Here is an 18,428-nt window from a genome sequence, read left to right as displayed (position 1 = left end):
AGTAGTTAATCATATCAAATATGTCCATGAAGGGACCAACTGGTAATATGTCCCCACTAGCCAAATGAAGGAGCAAAAAACAGATGGTCTAGTATTCAAAGCATTGTAAAGAAAAAAAATCTTAAGAGAAGAACCTAATTCAAAAACAAAAGAACAAAGAGAGAAACTGACAAACAGACTTAACAGGAAACATTCAAGTTACTGTTACATACTGAGATGCTGAAGAAAAGATAAATGAGAAGAATTCTACTCAGGAAGAAAAGATGGGAAGAGAAAGTAAGCTAAGGCATGCCTGACTGGTATCTTCTCCCAGGCATTAAGGGTTACATCTCACAAAGCCTGGAATCTATGGGACAAGATAGTGACTAAAGCAAAAGAAAAGATGAAACTAATTTCAAACTGCCATAGTCACACCTAAGGACTAAGCAGAAATGGCTCATGAATAGAGGCCTCACCACCTCAGGACTTTCTACGGGTGGTATTGCTCTAGGGCTGGGAGCCTCCTTTCAATGTTAAGCTGAGGGACCCAAATTTAAACTTATGCCATTGTGACCTGTTTATTCAATTCTTAAAAACAGGAATATAATAAATGTAAAAGGATTAACTTACTGTCTTGTAGCGGGGCAAAACAGTTGAAGTTACTGGTCTTGGATGACGAATAACAGCATTTGTATCTCAAACATTCACTTTTGCTAAGATCTTGCAGGTGACGGCAAGGCTTTACCACCTGATTCTCCTGTACAGTGCATGCTTTTAGAAACAAAATGCAAGAAAGAGAATTCAGCATGGTTATTAAGTACTTGCCCTAATTAAATAATTACTGCAAGACAAAAGAAAAGAAAAACAAACACTTAAGCTTGTACATTTAAAGAAAAGATTGAATGAAATATACAAATAGTAATAAATGCTGAAAAAATAAGAGTTAAATGAAAAGTTACCACAAAGTTACTTAACATCACACATTTTCAATTCTAGATAAACTGCAGAAAAATATAAATTGTTAACAGATCATTGGTAAGGTAGTTTTGGTTTTTTTGGTTTTTTTAAATTTATTTATTTTTGGCTGCGTTGGGTCTTCGTTGCTGCACACGGGCTTTCTGTAGTTGCGGTGAGCTGGGGCTCCTCTTCCTTGCAGTGCGCGGGCTTCTCATTGCGGTGGCTTCTCTTGTTCCGGAGCACGGGCTCTAGGCGCGTGGGCTTCAGTAGCTGTGGCTCGCGGGCTCTAGAGTGCAGGCACAGTAGTTGTGGCGCACGGGCTTAGTTGCTCTGCGGCATGTGGCATCTTTCCGGACCAGGGATTGAACCCTTGTCCCTTGCATTGGCAGGAGGATTCTTAACCACTGTGCCACCAGGGAAGCCCGGTAAGGTACTTTTAAAATGACTATAAACATAAGCTGAGTAGTAGTGATACAAACATACAGAAAGGGCTAAATAACTAGAACAGGCCAAATGCCCTTAAAACTAACACCTTGTTAAAAGAATACCACAGATACACTCTCACTCAATTTTACTAAGCTGCAGAAATGCACTGAATCCATCAGTGAGACTGAATATAAGTAAAATTCACACAGTTTACTGCTAGAGAGTAAAATAAGTACTACTACTGGCATTGACCTACTTTCTGTGAACACTTAATCATATTGGCACTGCAGTATGTTTTAAGATTCTTCCTTTTGGCCTTAAGTTACAACTCTATAATTTTGAATAGGCAATGATTTATGGCATGAATACCAAGATTCATGCAACTGTAAGAAATTCATACATATCTGAATCTGTAAGATTCACAAGCTGAAACAGCTGATTTTTTAAACGTCCTGCTTTATATGAAAAACAAGTGACAACTAAAAACGCAGATATCAGATTTTTATTTGAAAAGAAAACCTCTACAGTATGGCTTAAGGCCAGCATAGATTCAGTTCAATCTCCAATACTATCAACAACTACAGACTTAGAAAAGTAATAAATGATGTTTTACGATCACTCTGAAGCACTTCAACATCAGCAAAGAATAATATAATGGTTATAAGTATATTATTACCTCTTGGTATATTTTATTATATTCCTCTACTTTAAAGACTGGCAATTCCTGAAGCTCAGCTAAGAATAACAACAGCTACCATTCATTAGTCACCTATTTGGGCCAGGTATCTTGCTTTACGCACATTATTTCCAATCTTCACAACAAACTCTCAAAATTAGTTTTACAACCTCCATTTTTAAAATGAAGAAATAAAGGATCAAAGTAACTTGCGCAAGGTCACAAATTTAATGCGTTACCAGTTGGCCTGGATATTCATTTCCCAAACATTTTAGACAGGTGAGAGCTTAGCCTACTTTGTTGTTATACTCTAAGCAATCTGTTCTTCAATTCTGCCAGGCCCAGAGTGACTCTCCTCCCCAGGATGGGCTGCATCTAGGATACCATGTTCAGTCCTGGACATCACACACTCAGGGAAGGGTGACAATTGTCAGGCCCTGGTCAGAGATCGGATGGACTTCCTGTGTGCTGAGTTCCTCACTACAGATATTGTTCAAAGACCACTTTCCAGGAATGAAAATCATACAAGAAGAGATTTTAAATCATAGAAGAGACTGGACTAGATGATCTCTAAGGTCCCTTCTAATGCTGTGCTTCTGTTATTTTATACCTAAATTGCATCTGATGGACTTTATGCCAGATACTAAAATTAGCTTTTAGACTCAAATTACTAATTTTGAAGAATAAAAAGGGTAGAACAATTTTTATCAGGTTTAAGTGTATGATTTTATCCAAAGGGAGTAGGATTGTGTGACCTCTCAAGCTTCCCTTGCCAGTCTGTCTCAAGGTTATCATTTTAATCTGCAAGAGATGAATCTATTACTAACAACAGTCTAATGATGAGAAGACGGTCTTTTTGTTAGTGCTTAAGTAGGAAGAATATTCTTTTTTTTTTTTTTTTCATTTTTAATTATATAGGGAAGGAAATAAATTGGTTAAAAGTACTTCACATTTTATGAACTTGTAGTTATTCTTTTTCAAGAATACAGTATATAATATTTTATAAATATTTAATCACTGTTGAAAGAGTTGAATCAACCTAGGTATGATATTTCTCTTAAAATAGAATGGTCTGATTGTTTTGGGCAAAAACGTCATCTCATAAATTGATTTTGGCTCAACGTACTGCACCAGGTTGGAGGAGTATTTCAGAAATGCAGATATCTTTTTTTTTTTTTTTTTTGCGGTACGCGGGCCTCTCACTGTTGTGGCCTCTCCCGTTGCAGAGCACAGGCTCCGGACGCGCAGGCTCAGCGGCCACGGCTCACGGGCCCAGCCGCTCCGCGGCATGTGGGATCCTCCCAGACCGGGGCACGAACCCGTGTCCCCTACATCGGCAGGCGGACTCTCAACCACTGCGCCACCAGGGAAGCCCAGAAATGCAGATATCTTATTCAGACTATTTTTAAAGGTGGCGTCAGTGTTTGTATAATGTACTTATTATAGGTAGCTATGGGACAGTTTACATCTGCTATCTTCTCAAGCTCTAAAGCTTAAATCATCATTTGTTGTTTATGACGAACTCCAGCGCTCACTATTCTTTCAGCTTCACAACATACCACCTTATCAGACTTCTCTTTCTCCAATCGATTTGACCATGGCAGTATCTTTAAATAAATTATTTAAGGAGTTTGTTTATTTTGCTATTCTCATTGGTAGTAGATGTCATAATGCTTGTTTTGAACTGGAAACCTCTTAGAGAAACATGAAGAGATTTATGCAAAATCACAGAAAAATTCAGTGGTAGAGTCGGAATTAAACAATGGATACAATTTTGTGCCTATATATGTACATCAAATTTTATTAGAATTCTGCATGATTTTTAATAAAAGCTTCATCTTCGTAATTCACATATGTCAACTTATTTGAACCTTCTCCTTGAAAGGGCACCACATGCTGTACAAAATGAAATGTGTTTATTTGTGGTTAATCTCAGGGGCCATCATGTGCTTGATAAACACATTATATTCAGAATCACAAAAAGACAGAGATGATGTGACTTGAAACCTGAACTTTTTATCATTGAAACAGATGGGAAAACATCTGGTATATTCCATAACATTAGAGCTACACAGTACCCTGATTAATGCCACAGAAGACACTAATTTCACAATACTGGATCAGTGACTAAATTTCAAGCAATGCCATTAAGGTAAATTTTGAAAGGTTTAGAGATTTGTAAAGGAAAAGTATTCTGTAAAGAGTAACAAATATTTATGGAATGACTTAAAATACTGTCTCAGTTCATCTTCGCAATTCTTTCTGGTAAATATTTTCATTTTAAAGATGAAGACATTGAGGTTCAGAGGTCATCTTGCCTAAGGCAAAGGGCAGAGTCAGGATTAAAACTCAGGTTTGTCTCACTCCAATGCCAATAGACCACACTGCCTCCTAAACATTTAACTACTGTTTTCAAAACAAGGACATTGGGAGGAATAAAATAAAACAGGAACTTACTTGTTGGAAAGAAAAAACTTAACAGAGTTTCCCTGGCAGCAGTTTCTTCCAGAGGTTCCCAGGCAGCAGTTTCTTCCAGAGGTTGTCCATTAACATTTTCATTGCTCCACAGAATATTTTCACTTGGAGACACAGAATTCGAGAACCCTTAAGAAAAGTGAAATTATTAATCCCAACATATAAAGTATTTATCATTTTCTTTGACCCTTTAAAAGTAATTACCTGTGCTTAAATTAAATATGGAAAGTCTAAGAGCTAACAGACATTGCATTTAAAACCCATAACAGCTTAGGTACAATTAATAATCAGAATATGTTTTTGCTGTGAAACTGAAAAACTGAGTATTAAGTTTAAATAAATTAATTAAAAAATAAATAAATTTCAAAATGCTTAAGCTGTAGGCTGACATCCCATTGTTGCACTGTAAACTAATTTACAATAGTGAACTTGCCTCTGACAGTCTTGACATTCGGAGGCCCAATCAACCAACAACATGGAAACAGTATGTATTCCAACTAAGTCAGGCCCCATCACAGACACTCTTGGCAAATATGTTGGCTTCTTTATTTACGAATAAAAATCAAGGCCTTAGACACTGTAAACCTTCCTTATCCTTCCTCACTACTTCAACACAACTTGCTTTTAGTTTTATTTGCATGATTCCCTCCTATATAAGAGGAGAGGATATCCATCCTCATTCCCATGACATGGATTTGTCCATATCATTAAATATTTTCCAATACTATCTTTAATAATCTTACAGTATTACATTATACGGCTCTATTATAAATGAGTTAATAATTTCCCCCATACAAAGACATTTAAGTTTTTTACAATTTATTGAGATTATGACGAACACTGCCTAGAAGAACACTCATAGATACAGAGAACAGACTGGTGGCTACCAGAGGTGTGGGGTGGGGGTAGGGGTGGGGTGGGAGAAACGGGTTAAGTGGGTCAAAAGGTACAAACTTTCAGTTATCAATTAAATAAGTCCTGTGGTAATGTAATGCATATTTAAAAGTTGCTAAGAAAGTAAATCTTTTAAAAATATTTATTTATTTATTTATTTATTTATTTATTTATCTGTATGTGGGATCTTCATTGCAGCACGCGGGATCTTTTAGTTGCAGCACGCGGGATCTTTTAGCTGTGGCATGCGGGATCTAGTTCCCTGACCAGGGATCAAACCCAGGCCCCCTGCATTAACCACTGGGCCACCAGGGAAGTCCCAAGAAAGTAAATCTTAAAAAGTTCTCATCACCAGAAAAAAAAAATTTTGTAACTGTGTATGGTGACAGATGTTAACTAGACTTACTGTGGTGATTTCACAATTTACACAAATATCAAATCATTATGTTGTACACCTGAAATTAATATAATGTCAGATGTCAATTATACCTCAATAAAAAAAGAAAAAGAAAAAAGAAAGAACTCTGCAATGCGATGATTTATCACTGTAGCTATATATTTGCAGGTATTCATGAAAAATTCCTTAGGATAAATTCTTAAGGAATGGCTCTTGACCTTGGTCACACTACCCTCCAGTAAGGCTGCCCCAAGGTATACATCTACCAGCAGTGAAGGCAAGTGCCAATATTCTTGGACCCTCACCTTTTTTGTTGTTTGTCAGTTTGATGGCCAAACTAATGTTACCCCTTGTTTTAATTTGCACCTTTAGTCATCAGTGAACTGATCTCTTTCATATATTTGTTGTGTAATAGAGAACTTAACCCTTAATCTGCCACATATATTGTAAATATTTTTCAAGGTAGTCAGCTACGTTTGTGTTTTTTATGGTGTTTTAAGAAATTCAAAAGTTTAAAATGTTTTATGTAATCAAATGTATCAATCTCTTCCTTTACTATTTCTGCCTTTCAGGTCATGTTTTAAATGGCATTGTGGACCTTTTAAAGAATGTCACCTGCCATTAAAGTAAACAAAGGATGTAGCTGGCCACATACACCAAGCCATAAGTCACTGAGCCTCCACAGATGGTGCACCCTGAACGGATTCAGGATGGAGAAAAGCAGGATACTGGCCCTAGATAGTTAAGATGCATATCAAGGGAATGATTTCAATAAGCCCAGACTCTTGCATCTTCCCATACACAGAAAAGCGCTAAAGTCATTAACTTGAGATGTCTGGTTTTTCTTTAATTAGCAGTAATCTTTTGATCTTTGACTATCTGGGTGTTTTTTTGTTTTTTGTTTTGTTTTTTGCCAAAACTCCTATATCCTGGCTCCTCCCTTACCTCTTTGGAACAGTCCCTCAGAGCTAATCTGAGAGGCTGTTTCCTGGGCTTAAGTCCTCAGAAAGTCTGCCAAATAAAACATAATTCTCAAATTTTAGGTTGTGCATATTTTCAGTCGACAGCATTCTACACTCTAATATTTCCTTCTAACACTTTTACAGTTTCACTTTTTATATTTAAATCTTTAACCCACCTCGAAAATATTTTGGAGTATGTTATGAAGTAGGGACACATGTTTTCCAGTTTTCCTAATACCATTTATTAAATCTATCCTTTCCTACTTATGACATCACCATCATATTCTAAGTCCTTAGTCATAGATTTGTTTCTTGACTCTCTATTCTGTTCCACTAATCTATCTGTTCATGCACCAATACCACTGTTACAATTTACCTTGTATTATCATATGCTTTAATAACTGGATCTGGCAATCTTTTCATTAGTCCTCATTATCAAAATTTTATTCTCAACTCTGAAGAATATTTTAGATGAAACTTAGAATCATTCTGTCAAATAAAAATATCCTAATAATATTTTTATGGTAATTATGTTCCTTATTTAACAGTCATTCAAAAAACATTTATTGTGTGCCTCATGTACTAGGCATGAATTTACTTAAATATAGACTCATTTGGAGATAACTGATAACAGTACAAAATTATCTCACCCAAGAATCTCACTCATTCAAGTCTCTTTTTATCTCCCTGAGTATAGATTTATAGTTGCATTCATATAGGTCCTGTACCGTTCTTATTACACTTATTTCCATATGTCAAATATATTTTGTTGTTATGTTATGAATATGCTGTCATAAGAATATTCACTTATCATTTTTAAATCTCCTTTATATCAACGATAATATTCTCTTTCTTATTTTAATGAGACCAACTTCCATACATATACACTTGAATGTATATTCTCAGCCTGTAGGGTACTTTATTATAATATGAACTTTATTATATGAATATGAACTTTATTATACATGTTAAATCAAGCTAACTTGTATTATTCAAATGGTCAATATCTTTATTTTTTCTGTCAAGGACTAAAATATATGTATCATAGTCTCCCACTACGACTGTAGATTTGTCCATTTCTACTTGAAGTTCTAAAACCATTTTTTATATATTTCAACACTATGCATAAGTATTCATTCATTACAGTTTTATCTTCATTGTGTAGTACATATCTTGACAATAACCCATTTTTTCCTGTTTGTTTTCTCCTAACCCCTACTCATTCAATAACTATGTATTTAATGCCTACTATATTTGAGGTTTTGGGGATGCATCAGTGTACAAATCAGATAAGATCCCTACCCTCATAAAGCTTACAATATAGTAGAGAAAACAAACAAAAAAGTAAACTAACAAATTAAAAAATTATAAATTGTAATGCATGCTATGAGGAAAGTGGATACCAATACAATATAAGGTAGGGGACCTACTTTAAATAGGGGCTGGCCTCTCTGAGATGATATTTCAGCTTAAAAAAAGAAAAAAGATTAGAAGAAACTGGCCATACAAAGGGCTTGGAAGAGTGCTTCCAGCACAGGGAACAAGAAGGGAGACTAATATTGCCAGCCATACTTTGCCAGGTTAGAAGGCTCACTGCCCTACATTATACAGGAAAGGAGCTACAGTTGGAAGCAGCCTTGACAGGACCTGTGTTCTGTACTGCCATTTGTTCACTCAGTGCCCCCTCGCACAACTGACTGTTCTTGTCAACACGCCATCTGAAGGAAGTATTGGCTGGCAGTAGCACACAGTGACCTGAGTCTCCATACTAGGTTATCTTCTACAGGGGGTGTGCTCTCTGGAGTCCCTCTAGGATGGAGATTCATCTCCAACTCAAAGTACCCTAGCCTCTAGACCCTGCCAGACAGGCTTGGCTTTAGCTAAAGTGAAACACGGGTTGCTGCAACTTCTCTCATTAGTGTCTGGCCTGGCCTTCTTTCTATCTTTCAGAAATCCCTCCAAATTTCTAGCATGTCAATAAAGATAGCACCTGGGACTTCCCTGGTGGTCCAGTGGTTAAGACTCCATGCTCCCAATGCAGGGGGGCCCAGGTTCGATCACTGGTCAGGGAACTAGATCCCACATGTGGCAACTAAGAGCCCGCATGCTGCAACTAAAAAGATCCTGCATGCCGCAACAAAGATCCCGCGTGTCGCAACTAAGACCCGGCTCAGCCAAAATAAATAAATAAATTTAAAAATGAACAAAAACAGGATCAAACTACACATTAACTAAAAAAATGTTTTTAAAAATAAAATAAAGATAGCACCCTTCTTGGTTCTCTGGGTTTTCAACTATTACAGATCTTTTGGTCACTTCGATGGGTACAAAAGGAGGAGGCAATTAAACATTTACTCAGAAAAGCACCATCAGCAGCAGCCTGAACCCAAAGCCTCCAGCATGTTTAACCTGCTCTCTACCACTGGTTTCTTCCCTACTCTGAAAGACAATTATTTATAAATTAACTTGAGCACTATTTCCCAAGGTGTGGCGTAAGTACCATCAGCATTACATGCGTTGATTTTAGGTGGAACACAGTTGAATATTTATGGATGTATTTAATTTTTGCGATTTAGGTATTTATTATGAAAAGTGTAGAAAAAATATACATGACTAGTATATCAAAACTACCATGACACCAAACATCATTTACCATATGGCAAACCTTTATAAAATCCCCTTTGACATTCCTGTTCTTTCATTACTGGAAGCAACTGTCCTTTCCTCTCTCCAAAATCTTCCATCAGCCAGTGCCCAGGTCTTTTCAGAGCTTCCTCTTCACCTTATTAAGCTCCAGCCTCTTTCCCCTCCCCCACTGTTATTCATATGCAGAATAATTCCATCCCCTATGCTTCTAATTTGCATCTGTACACTCATTAAGCTCAGCAAATAAAAGACTAGGAGGCAGCATCCCTAAATGGCAGCAAGAAATGGTAAAGAACCAATTATGTTTCCCTGTCACAAAGAATTTTTATTTTTTAATTTCCCTGTTACCAAAAAAAGACTGAAAACCTAACTACGTTTCAAAGGAAAAAAAAAGGCAGACTCAAAGCTGTGGGCTTCATGGGCATGTGACCTATGCAATGTACAGAATGTGGCTCTTAGAACGGTTCCACACTTGGTTTAATGTTCTGCTATCATCTTGAAATTCATAATACATTTTGAACAAGGGACCCCCACATTTTCATTTTGCAAATCATGTTGCCAGTCCTGCTCTGCAGTGAGGTCTCTCAGATGAGGAACTGAATTAAAGGGCGAAGAGACAGAATGTGAACAGTAGCTAACGGTATCAGCTTGAAGAGGATTCTGCTAAGACTTAAGTTGAGGGTCTACCTATGCCGCAGTCTTTTCTGGGCCTTGTGCTCAAACAGACCTGAATTTGCATCTTGGCTCTGCCACATACTGGCTGGTGAACTTGGGCAACTCAGTAAACTTCTCTTTGCCTCAGTTTACTCATCTGCAAAATGGGAATGATATTTATTTTGAAGAATTGTGAGTATTAAATGAAGTCATACACGAAGTGCTTAGTACAATGTAAAACAAGTAAATATTTTATCATATATCTTTCATTTTTTTAATTGTTTTTAAGTTTAATAACATTACTTTGTTTTCACGATACTTATTTTTATAAATAATTCTCTTAATCGCAAATATGACCAGTTTCCCATTTGTAACGGTGCTATAGTTTCCTTTTAAAATAAATATATTTATTTAAAAAGTGAGGCAATTTAAAGAAAAATATGAATAACTGATAGCATTAAGATAACGAAGAATTGTGAAGGTGTTATACAAACGACTGAGGCAGGAGAAACACCTGTCTAGTGAAATCTCCTCAATTTTTAGACAAGATAACTGAAGCCTAAAGAGGCAAAATGCCTCATCAAAAGTCACACAGCAAGTCAGTGGCAGAATCATGACAACTCAGGTCTCCTAACTTCTAGATCAGGGCTCTTCCAACTACACCACATACACAAATGGTTAAAGCAAGACCAAACTTGGTGCCTAGTGTGGTACAAGGCAGTCAATCAGACCTATCTAGGTGCACTGCCTCATTCACTCCCCAAAATAACAGATAAATGAAGTATTAATATAATAATATAGAAACCAGTCACGTGGTTTTTTCCTATGGAGCTAAAGCATTCTGAAAATATTACCTATTAGTCAATCTTTATTTCTCTCTCTCTTTTTTAATCTCCCCAAAAAGGATGTGCAATAACGGCTGACCCAACAGGTTACAGAGAATTGGTGGAGGAGGCGGGATCAGATTCCTAGTCCAGATCTACTAGTCTCTTCATCCTGTATGCTACTAGTCTATATGCCTTATGCATAAAAGTAACCTTAAAAACAAGGTCTAAAAGACTATACAACCTGGAGCTCTCCCAGAGTTAATTCAGATCCCTCAACCTCAATTCTCCTTGGTGGCATTAAGTCTAAGAGAACTCAGAAGGGTCTATCTAGAAAGAAGGGAAATTTTAGCTCTGGGACCAGATGCCCTGCTTTCACTGCAATACTCCAGGGGCATGGCCAAATTATTTTACCCCTCAGTGTATTAGTTTGCTAGGGTCACTGCAAAAAAGCACCATAAACTGGGTGGCTTAAAACAACAGAAATTTATCGCCTCAACAATTCTGGAGGCCAGAAGCCCAAAATCAAGATCAACCAATAGGGTTGGTTCCTTCTGAGAACTGTCAGGGAAAGCCTCTCTCCTTGGCTTATAGATGGCTGTTTTCTCCCTGTGTCTATTAGTATAGTCTTTCTACTAACAACGTCTATCTCTGTGTCCAAATTTCCCCTTTTTATAAGGACACCATTCATACTGGACTAGGGCCCACCCCTATAAAGAGCTCATCTCCAAATAAGGTCACATTCTGAAGTGCTAGGGGTTAAACGTCCAACATTTTTTGTTGTGGGGGGGACACAATTCAACCCATAACACAATGAGTTTAGTTACATTAATTAAGTTAAATCATTTTAAATACAAAATAATATTTAATCCATCCAGTCACATATTACCTCCTGAGAATCTGGGACATCTGACAACATTAAGAATGAATCATGGATTATTTTAGGAGAAAACATGTTAAACCTATATTGGAAAAAGTCCTCATGGAAATAAAGAAATCACACTGAATAACAGTATTCTCCTTTTATAACAGTTCTACTCAAAATAGGAGTAGAAAATGAAGAACTCACGGACTAAGAAAATAACATGTACAATTTATAGTTTTGTTTCTTAAATTACGTTTTCAGAGAATGAAAAAGCTCTCAGTTTGTAAGGTTCTCAGTTTTATTTGTAACTAACATTTACAAATACAGTAAAACTAATTCAGAAATACATTGTATTTTAGATGAACAGTAGGAAAAATAAATATGGTTAACTCAAAGTAATATGATTTGTAGATGTTCATTTAAAAGGCATCTTAAAATGTTTTTCAAAGAGTAGGAATAATATTTTTCTAACTTATTTAAAATAGTTGATAAAAGAATGCATAACATATACTTTATTTAACACTGAATTTCATCCCCAAGCAGCTGGGACACAGTGTATAGTGGTCTCTGTTCATTTTACTTAACAATGCCTCTGCCCAATTTTTACTTCCTTCTTTGACTGTGGGAGGACCTTGGCTGAGGAGATGGAAGGCCTCTGGGTATGGCAGGGAGAGAGAAGTCATTGAGATTAGAGGTGGAGATGATGGAAAGTCTTTGGGCTTGAAGCTGGAGCTTGAGGGAAGGAGGGAGGGAGGAATACTATGGGAGAGCCAAGTCCTTTATGCGGAGGAGGAGATAGAATACCATTGTGAGGGGACTGGGAGGCAGGGCAGGCCAAGGGAGGTAAGGTAGAGAAGGCCCTTTTTTTGAGAAGGCTATCTTGGAGCTAAGGAGAGAAGGCTGTGGGGAAAGAAAAAGTATTTGAGTTGGGGGGGCAAGAAAGATCTGGAGGAGGTGGGAAAGACTTTGAGTGAGGAAAGTGAGGCAGCAAGAGCATTGAGTAGAAGGAGGAAAAGAAGACTTCTGAGGAAGGAGAGAGTTAGCTTTGGGTAGTGAGGGAAGAGAAACCTGTGAGTGGGGAGAATGGGGGGCCTTTGGAGGGCTGAAACAGGCATCTGAGAGGGGGGTGAGCAAAGGTCTCAAGGAGGGTAAATAAGAAAGGAAGGGAAGGATTTTGACTGAGGAAGAGAAGGCCTCTGTGAAGGTAGGTTAGAGAGAGGACAATGTGACATAAGAGAATGAAGGCATTTTAAAAGGAACGTGAGGGGGACTTCCCTGGTTGTGCAGTGGTTAAGACTCCACGTTCCCAATGCAGGGGGCCCAGGTTTGATCCTTGGTCCTGGAACTAAATCCCACATGCATGCCACAACTAAGAGTTCACATGCCACAACTAAGGAGCCAGCGAGCCGCAACTAAGGAGCCCGCCTGCCGCAACTAAGGAGCCTGCAAGCCACAACTAAGGAGCCCGCCTGCCTCAACTAAGACCCGACACAACCAAATAAATGAATAAATAAATAAATAAAAGGGAGGTGAGGGAGTGAAGACCTTGAGTGAGGGGAGTAAAGGGCTTTGTGAAATAAGGAAGAAAGGCTTTTGAGTGACGGCAGAGAAGGCCTGTAAGGTGAGCAAAGGAAAGTCATTGTGGGGACGTGAAGAATTAAAGGACCTTGACTGAAAGTTAAGAAGAACTTTTGGAGTGGTGATGAAGAAGGGAAAGCATTTCTGAGAGTAAGAGAGGAAAGGGACTTGTCAAGTGAGGTGACAGACAGAAGGTCTTTGTGAGCACAGGTAAAGGAGGAAAGTTCTTTGAGTAAGGAGGTGAGGGAGTTTAGTACTCTGTGAGGAGAGGGAATTTCCTACTTTGTGAAAGGACTGGAAGGAAGGAGGTCTTTCAGGGGAACAAGTGAAGAAGGGAAGTCATTTGTGAGGGTAGAGGAGGCATGGAAGGCAACCATGAAAGAAGGGAAGGCCTCTGTGAGAGGAATTGAGCAAGGTAAGTCCTTGAGAAGGGAGGTGATGGGGAAACGAATTTGAGAGGTGAGGTAAGGAGGGTTAGTAAGGTGAGGTTAGAGGTGGAAGAGCTTTAAGAGAGGAGGTGATGGAGGTCAGCACTTTGAGTGGTGCGGTGAGGGAGATTAGTACTATGTGATGGGAGACAATGAAAAAGCCTTAGGAGAAATGAGGGATGGAAGTCATTCATAAGGGAAAGAAAGGCATTTGTGTAAGTTGGTGAGGGGATTTAGTAGTTTGTGAAAGGAGGCTAGGGAAGGAAGACCTTTCAGAGAAGACCTAGTATAAGTAGAGAGACTGAAACACTAATCAAAACCTCCCTGAAAAGAAAAGTCCAGGAGCAGATGGCTTCATTGGTGATTTCTACCAAATATTTAAAGAAGAATGAATACCAATCCTTCTTAAACTCTTCCAAAAAACAGAAGATGGAACACTTCTTAACTCATCCTACGATGTCAGCATTAATCTGATACCAAAGCCAGACAAAGATACTGCAAGAAAACTACAAACCAATATCACATATGAATACAGATACAAAATACTGGCAAACCAAATGCAACAGCATATTAAAAAGAATATACAAAATGATCAAGTGGGGTTTATCCCAGGAATCCAAGGATGGTTCAACCTAAGAAAATCAATGGAACACACCACATTTATAGAATGAAGGAAAAAAAACTCACATGATCATCTCAATTGGTGCAGAGAAAGTATCTGGCAAAATCCAACACCTTTTATGATAAAATCACTCACTCAACTACGAATAGAAGGGATTTTCCTCAATAGATAAGAAGCATTTATGAAAAATCAACAGCTAACATCATAATCAATAGTGAAAGGCTGAAAGCTTTCCTTCTAAGATCAGGAGCAAGATAAGGATGCCCACTTTTACCACTTTTATTCAACATTGTATTGGAAGTTCTAGCCAGAGCAATTAGAACATAAAATGAAATAAAAGGCATCCAAAATGTAAAGAAAAAATACAACTATTCACAGATCAAATAATTATATATGCAGAATATTTTTTACAGTTCACAAAAAAACCTACTAGAGCTAATAAATTCAGCAAAGTTGTAGGGTACAAGATCAACACGCAAAAAGCAGTTGTGCGGGCTTCCCTGGTGGCGCAGTGGTTGAGAGTCCACCTGCCGATGCAGGGGACAGGGGTTCGTGCCCCGGTCCGGGAAGATCCCACATGCCGTGGAGCGGCTGGGCCCGTGAGCCGTGGCCACTGAGCCTGCACGTCCGGAGCCTGTGCTCCGCAACGGGAGAGGCCACAACAGTGAGAGGCCCATACACCGCAAAAAAAAAAAAGCAGTTGTGCTTCTATATACCAGGAATAAACATTCCAAAAAGGAAATTAAGAAAACAATGCCATTTACAATAGCATCCAAAAGAATAAAATTTCTAGTAATAAATTTAACCAAGGAGGTTAAAGACTTGTACAATGAATACTACAAAACATTGCTGAAATAAATTAAAGAAGATATAAATAAATGGGAAGACATGCCATGTTCATGGATTGAAAGACTTAACATTCTTAAGATGGCAGTACTGCCCAACATGATCTACAGATTCAATACAATCTCTATAGGGACTTCCCTGGTGGCCCAGTGGCTAAGACTCCACGCTCCCGATGCAGGGGGCCTGGGTTCAACCCCTGGTCAGGGAACTAGATCCCACATGCCACAACTAAGAGTTTGCATGCCGCAACTAAAACAATTAAAAAGACCCCCTCATGCTACAACTGAAGATCCGGCACGTAGCAACGAAGACCCAGCACAAACAAACAAATAAATAAATAAATAGAAAAGTGCTTTAAAAAAAATACAATCTCTATCGAAACTCCAGGGGCCTTTTTGCATAAATGGAAAAGCTAGTCCTCAAATTTATATGGAATTGCAAGAGGCCTTGAATATTCAAAACAATATGAGTAAGGAACAAAACTGGAGGAATCACATGTCCCAATTTCTCAACTTTCTACAAAGCTATAGTAATCAAAAGAGTATGGTACTAGCATAGGGATGATCACACAGACCAACAGAACTTAGAGTCCATGAATAAACCCATAGGTCTATGGTCAACTGCTTTTCAACAAGGGTGCCAAGAGTATTAAATGGGGAATGAGTAGTCTTTTCAACAAATGGTACTGAAATAACTGGGTATTCACATGCAAAAGAATGACGTTAGACCCCTAACATATGACATAAAGAAAAATTAATACAAAATGGGTCAACAACCTAAATATAAGGACTAAAATCATAAAACCCTTAAAAGAAAACCTAGGCATAAATCTTCATGACTTTGGATTTGGCAAAGGATTCTTAGATATGACATGAAAAGCACAAGTGTCAAAATTTAAAAAAAAAAACAGATAAAATTGGACTTTCTCAAAATTGAAAACTTTTGTGCATCAAAAAGCTATCAAGAAAGTGAAAAGAAAACCTACAGAATGAGAGAAAATATTTATAAATCACATATCCAGAGTATATGAAGAACTCTTACAATTCAATAACAAAACCACAAACAATCCAGTTTAAAATGGTCAAATGATTTGAATAGATATTTCTGCAAAGAACATATACAAATATCCAGAAGCACATGAAAAGATGCTCTACATCATTAGTCACTCCAGAAATACTAATGAAAACCACAGTACGATACCACTTCACTCACACTAGGATGGTGATAATCAAAAAGAGGGGGTGGTAACAAACACTGGTGAAATGGAGCCCCTCATACACTGTCAGTGGGAATATAAAATGGCTCAACCACTCTGGAAAAGTCTGGGACTTCCTCAAACAGTTCAACATGGAATCCCCATACGTCCCAGCAATTCCACTCCTAGGTATATGCCGAAGAGAACTGAAAACATACTGACACAAAAACCTGTACATGAACATTCATAACAATATTATAGCCAACAACTGGAAACAGCCCAAATGCCCATCAATCTGATCAATGGATAAACAAAATGCAGTATATTCATACCACAGAATAGTATTCGGCGGTAAAAACGAATGAAGTACCAATACATATACAACATGCCCAACTCCCGAAACCATTATGCCAAGTAGAATAAGCCAGACACAAGGAAGGACAAATATTCTATGTTCCCATTTCTAGGAAATGTCCAGAACAAATCCACAGAGACAGAAGTAGACTGGCGGGGGCCAGGGGCTGGGAAATGAGGAGTAACTGCATTCTCGGTGGGTGTGGGTTTGAATTCGGGGTGATGAATGAGATAGAGGTGGTGCCTGCTCAACGTTTAAATATCTAAATGCCACCGAATTGTTCACGACCAAACAGTTAATTTTAGGTTCCGAGAATTTCACCTCCGTTTTTTAAAAAATGGCGGGAGGTGAGGGGGTAGGGTTTTGTGAGGATAAGTGGGGAGGAAGGGAGGGAAGGTGCTTCTGAAGGGAGATAAGGAGGGAAGCTGTTTGTCGTCGGACGGACGGGAGGGCAGACGCAGTGGGAGAGACGGATGGCCTTCGCGCTACCCCCGCAGAGCCCCGCCCTTCGGCGCCCTCCCCTCACCCTCCCGTCCCCCTGAGGGGCCCTCGCCCGGTGTACCCCGGGTGGCACTCACTGGCACTCAGGTAGCAGTAGCACAGCAGCACGAGCAGGGCGCAGACGCCAAACAAAAGCAGCCGGGAGTGTTTGCAGGCCCACACCTTCACCAGAGAGTAGCAGGCCTGGATGCCGCACAGAAACGCCTGCGGGCCCGGCTTAGGCTTGTCCGCCATGATGGCCTGGTGCTCGGGGGCACTGCCGCTAGTGGACGACAGCATCTCCGTGTTCTTCTCTTGGTTCCCCGCCTGACAACTGCTCTGCTTGCGGTGCGACCCCCGCAACGCCCGAGTCTTCGGCCGTCTCCTCCCCCGCGTCAACTGCCCCTTGGAAGGCATGCCTCAGAGGGCCCGGTAAGCTGAGACGCTGCCGCTCAGTCCGCCGCCCAGTACCCAGAAGCCCCCGGGGCGGTGACGCTTACGTGATACCCCCGGCAGCACGTGCGGCCGTCGTGCCGGGCCCAGGCCTCGCCCCTTCGTAATGGCCGGCTTTGGTGGCTTGTGCGCATGCACCGCTCAAGGCCTGCCCCTTCTAGGGTTTGTCAAACGTTATCCAATGAATGAACGGGGCTCCCAAGGCCTGAGCCAGTAGCGGGACTGCTTGTCACCCATCAACTAAATGGCCTCGCTGGAATCATACTCCAGCCATGGCTGCTAATTCCTCCTCAAATTCAGTCCTCTGACACCACTATAGCCTCTACGGTCACCACAGGCAATCACTGCAGCACCGCCAGATAAATGTGGCTTTTTAAATGTAAATTTTCGTTATTTAAAATGAAATGGAATTAAGAAATCCCTTCTTCCTCAGTCCCAGTAACCCCATATCAAGTGCTCGGTAGCCACACATGGCTCAGGCGACCATATCTGACAGAGCAAAAAAGGAGCATCTCCATCATGGCAGAAAGTGTGATGGGCAGCACTGGATGTGAAGAGTGACGATCGCGAATGTGGTAGATGTTCAATAGGTTGCTACACTGTGGTAGGAGCTCTTAAGTGGAACGAGATCGTGTTTGCCTTTAGAGACCTTAAGGTTGAGTCACAAATAAATGAAACCATAGGACAATATGAGGACAAAGAGTGTGTGAGGAACA

General features: G+C 39.4%; 1 protein-coding gene across 1 annotated transcript in view; it reads right to left on the bottom strand.

Annotated features, from left to right (window-relative positions):
• Positions 1-17,676, bottom strand: part of FMR1NB (FMR1 neighbor) — a 33,311-nt gene extending 15,635 nt beyond the window's left edge. The window contains exons 1-3 of the mRNA XM_029240246.1: positions 17,358-17,676; positions 4,496-4,642; positions 610-750 (exon numbers count right to left, since the gene is read on the bottom strand). Coding sequence (XP_029096079.1) covers positions 610-750; positions 4,496-4,642; positions 17,358-17,676 — 607 coding nt within the window. The remainder of the gene's footprint in view (positions 1-609; positions 751-4,495; positions 4,643-17,357) is intronic.
• Positions 17,677-18,428: the final 752 nt, after the last annotated feature.

Source organism: Monodon monoceros, unplaced genomic scaffold, assembly GCF_005190385.1.
Source record: "Monodon monoceros isolate NGI ecotype Baffin Bay Population unplaced genomic scaffold, NGI_Narwhal_1 Super_Scaffold_22, whole genome shotgun sequence".
Classification (NCBI taxonomy): domain Eukaryota; kingdom Metazoa; phylum Chordata; class Mammalia; order Artiodactyla; family Monodontidae; genus Monodon; species Monodon monoceros.
This window is presented reverse-complemented; position numbering and strand designations above follow the sequence as displayed.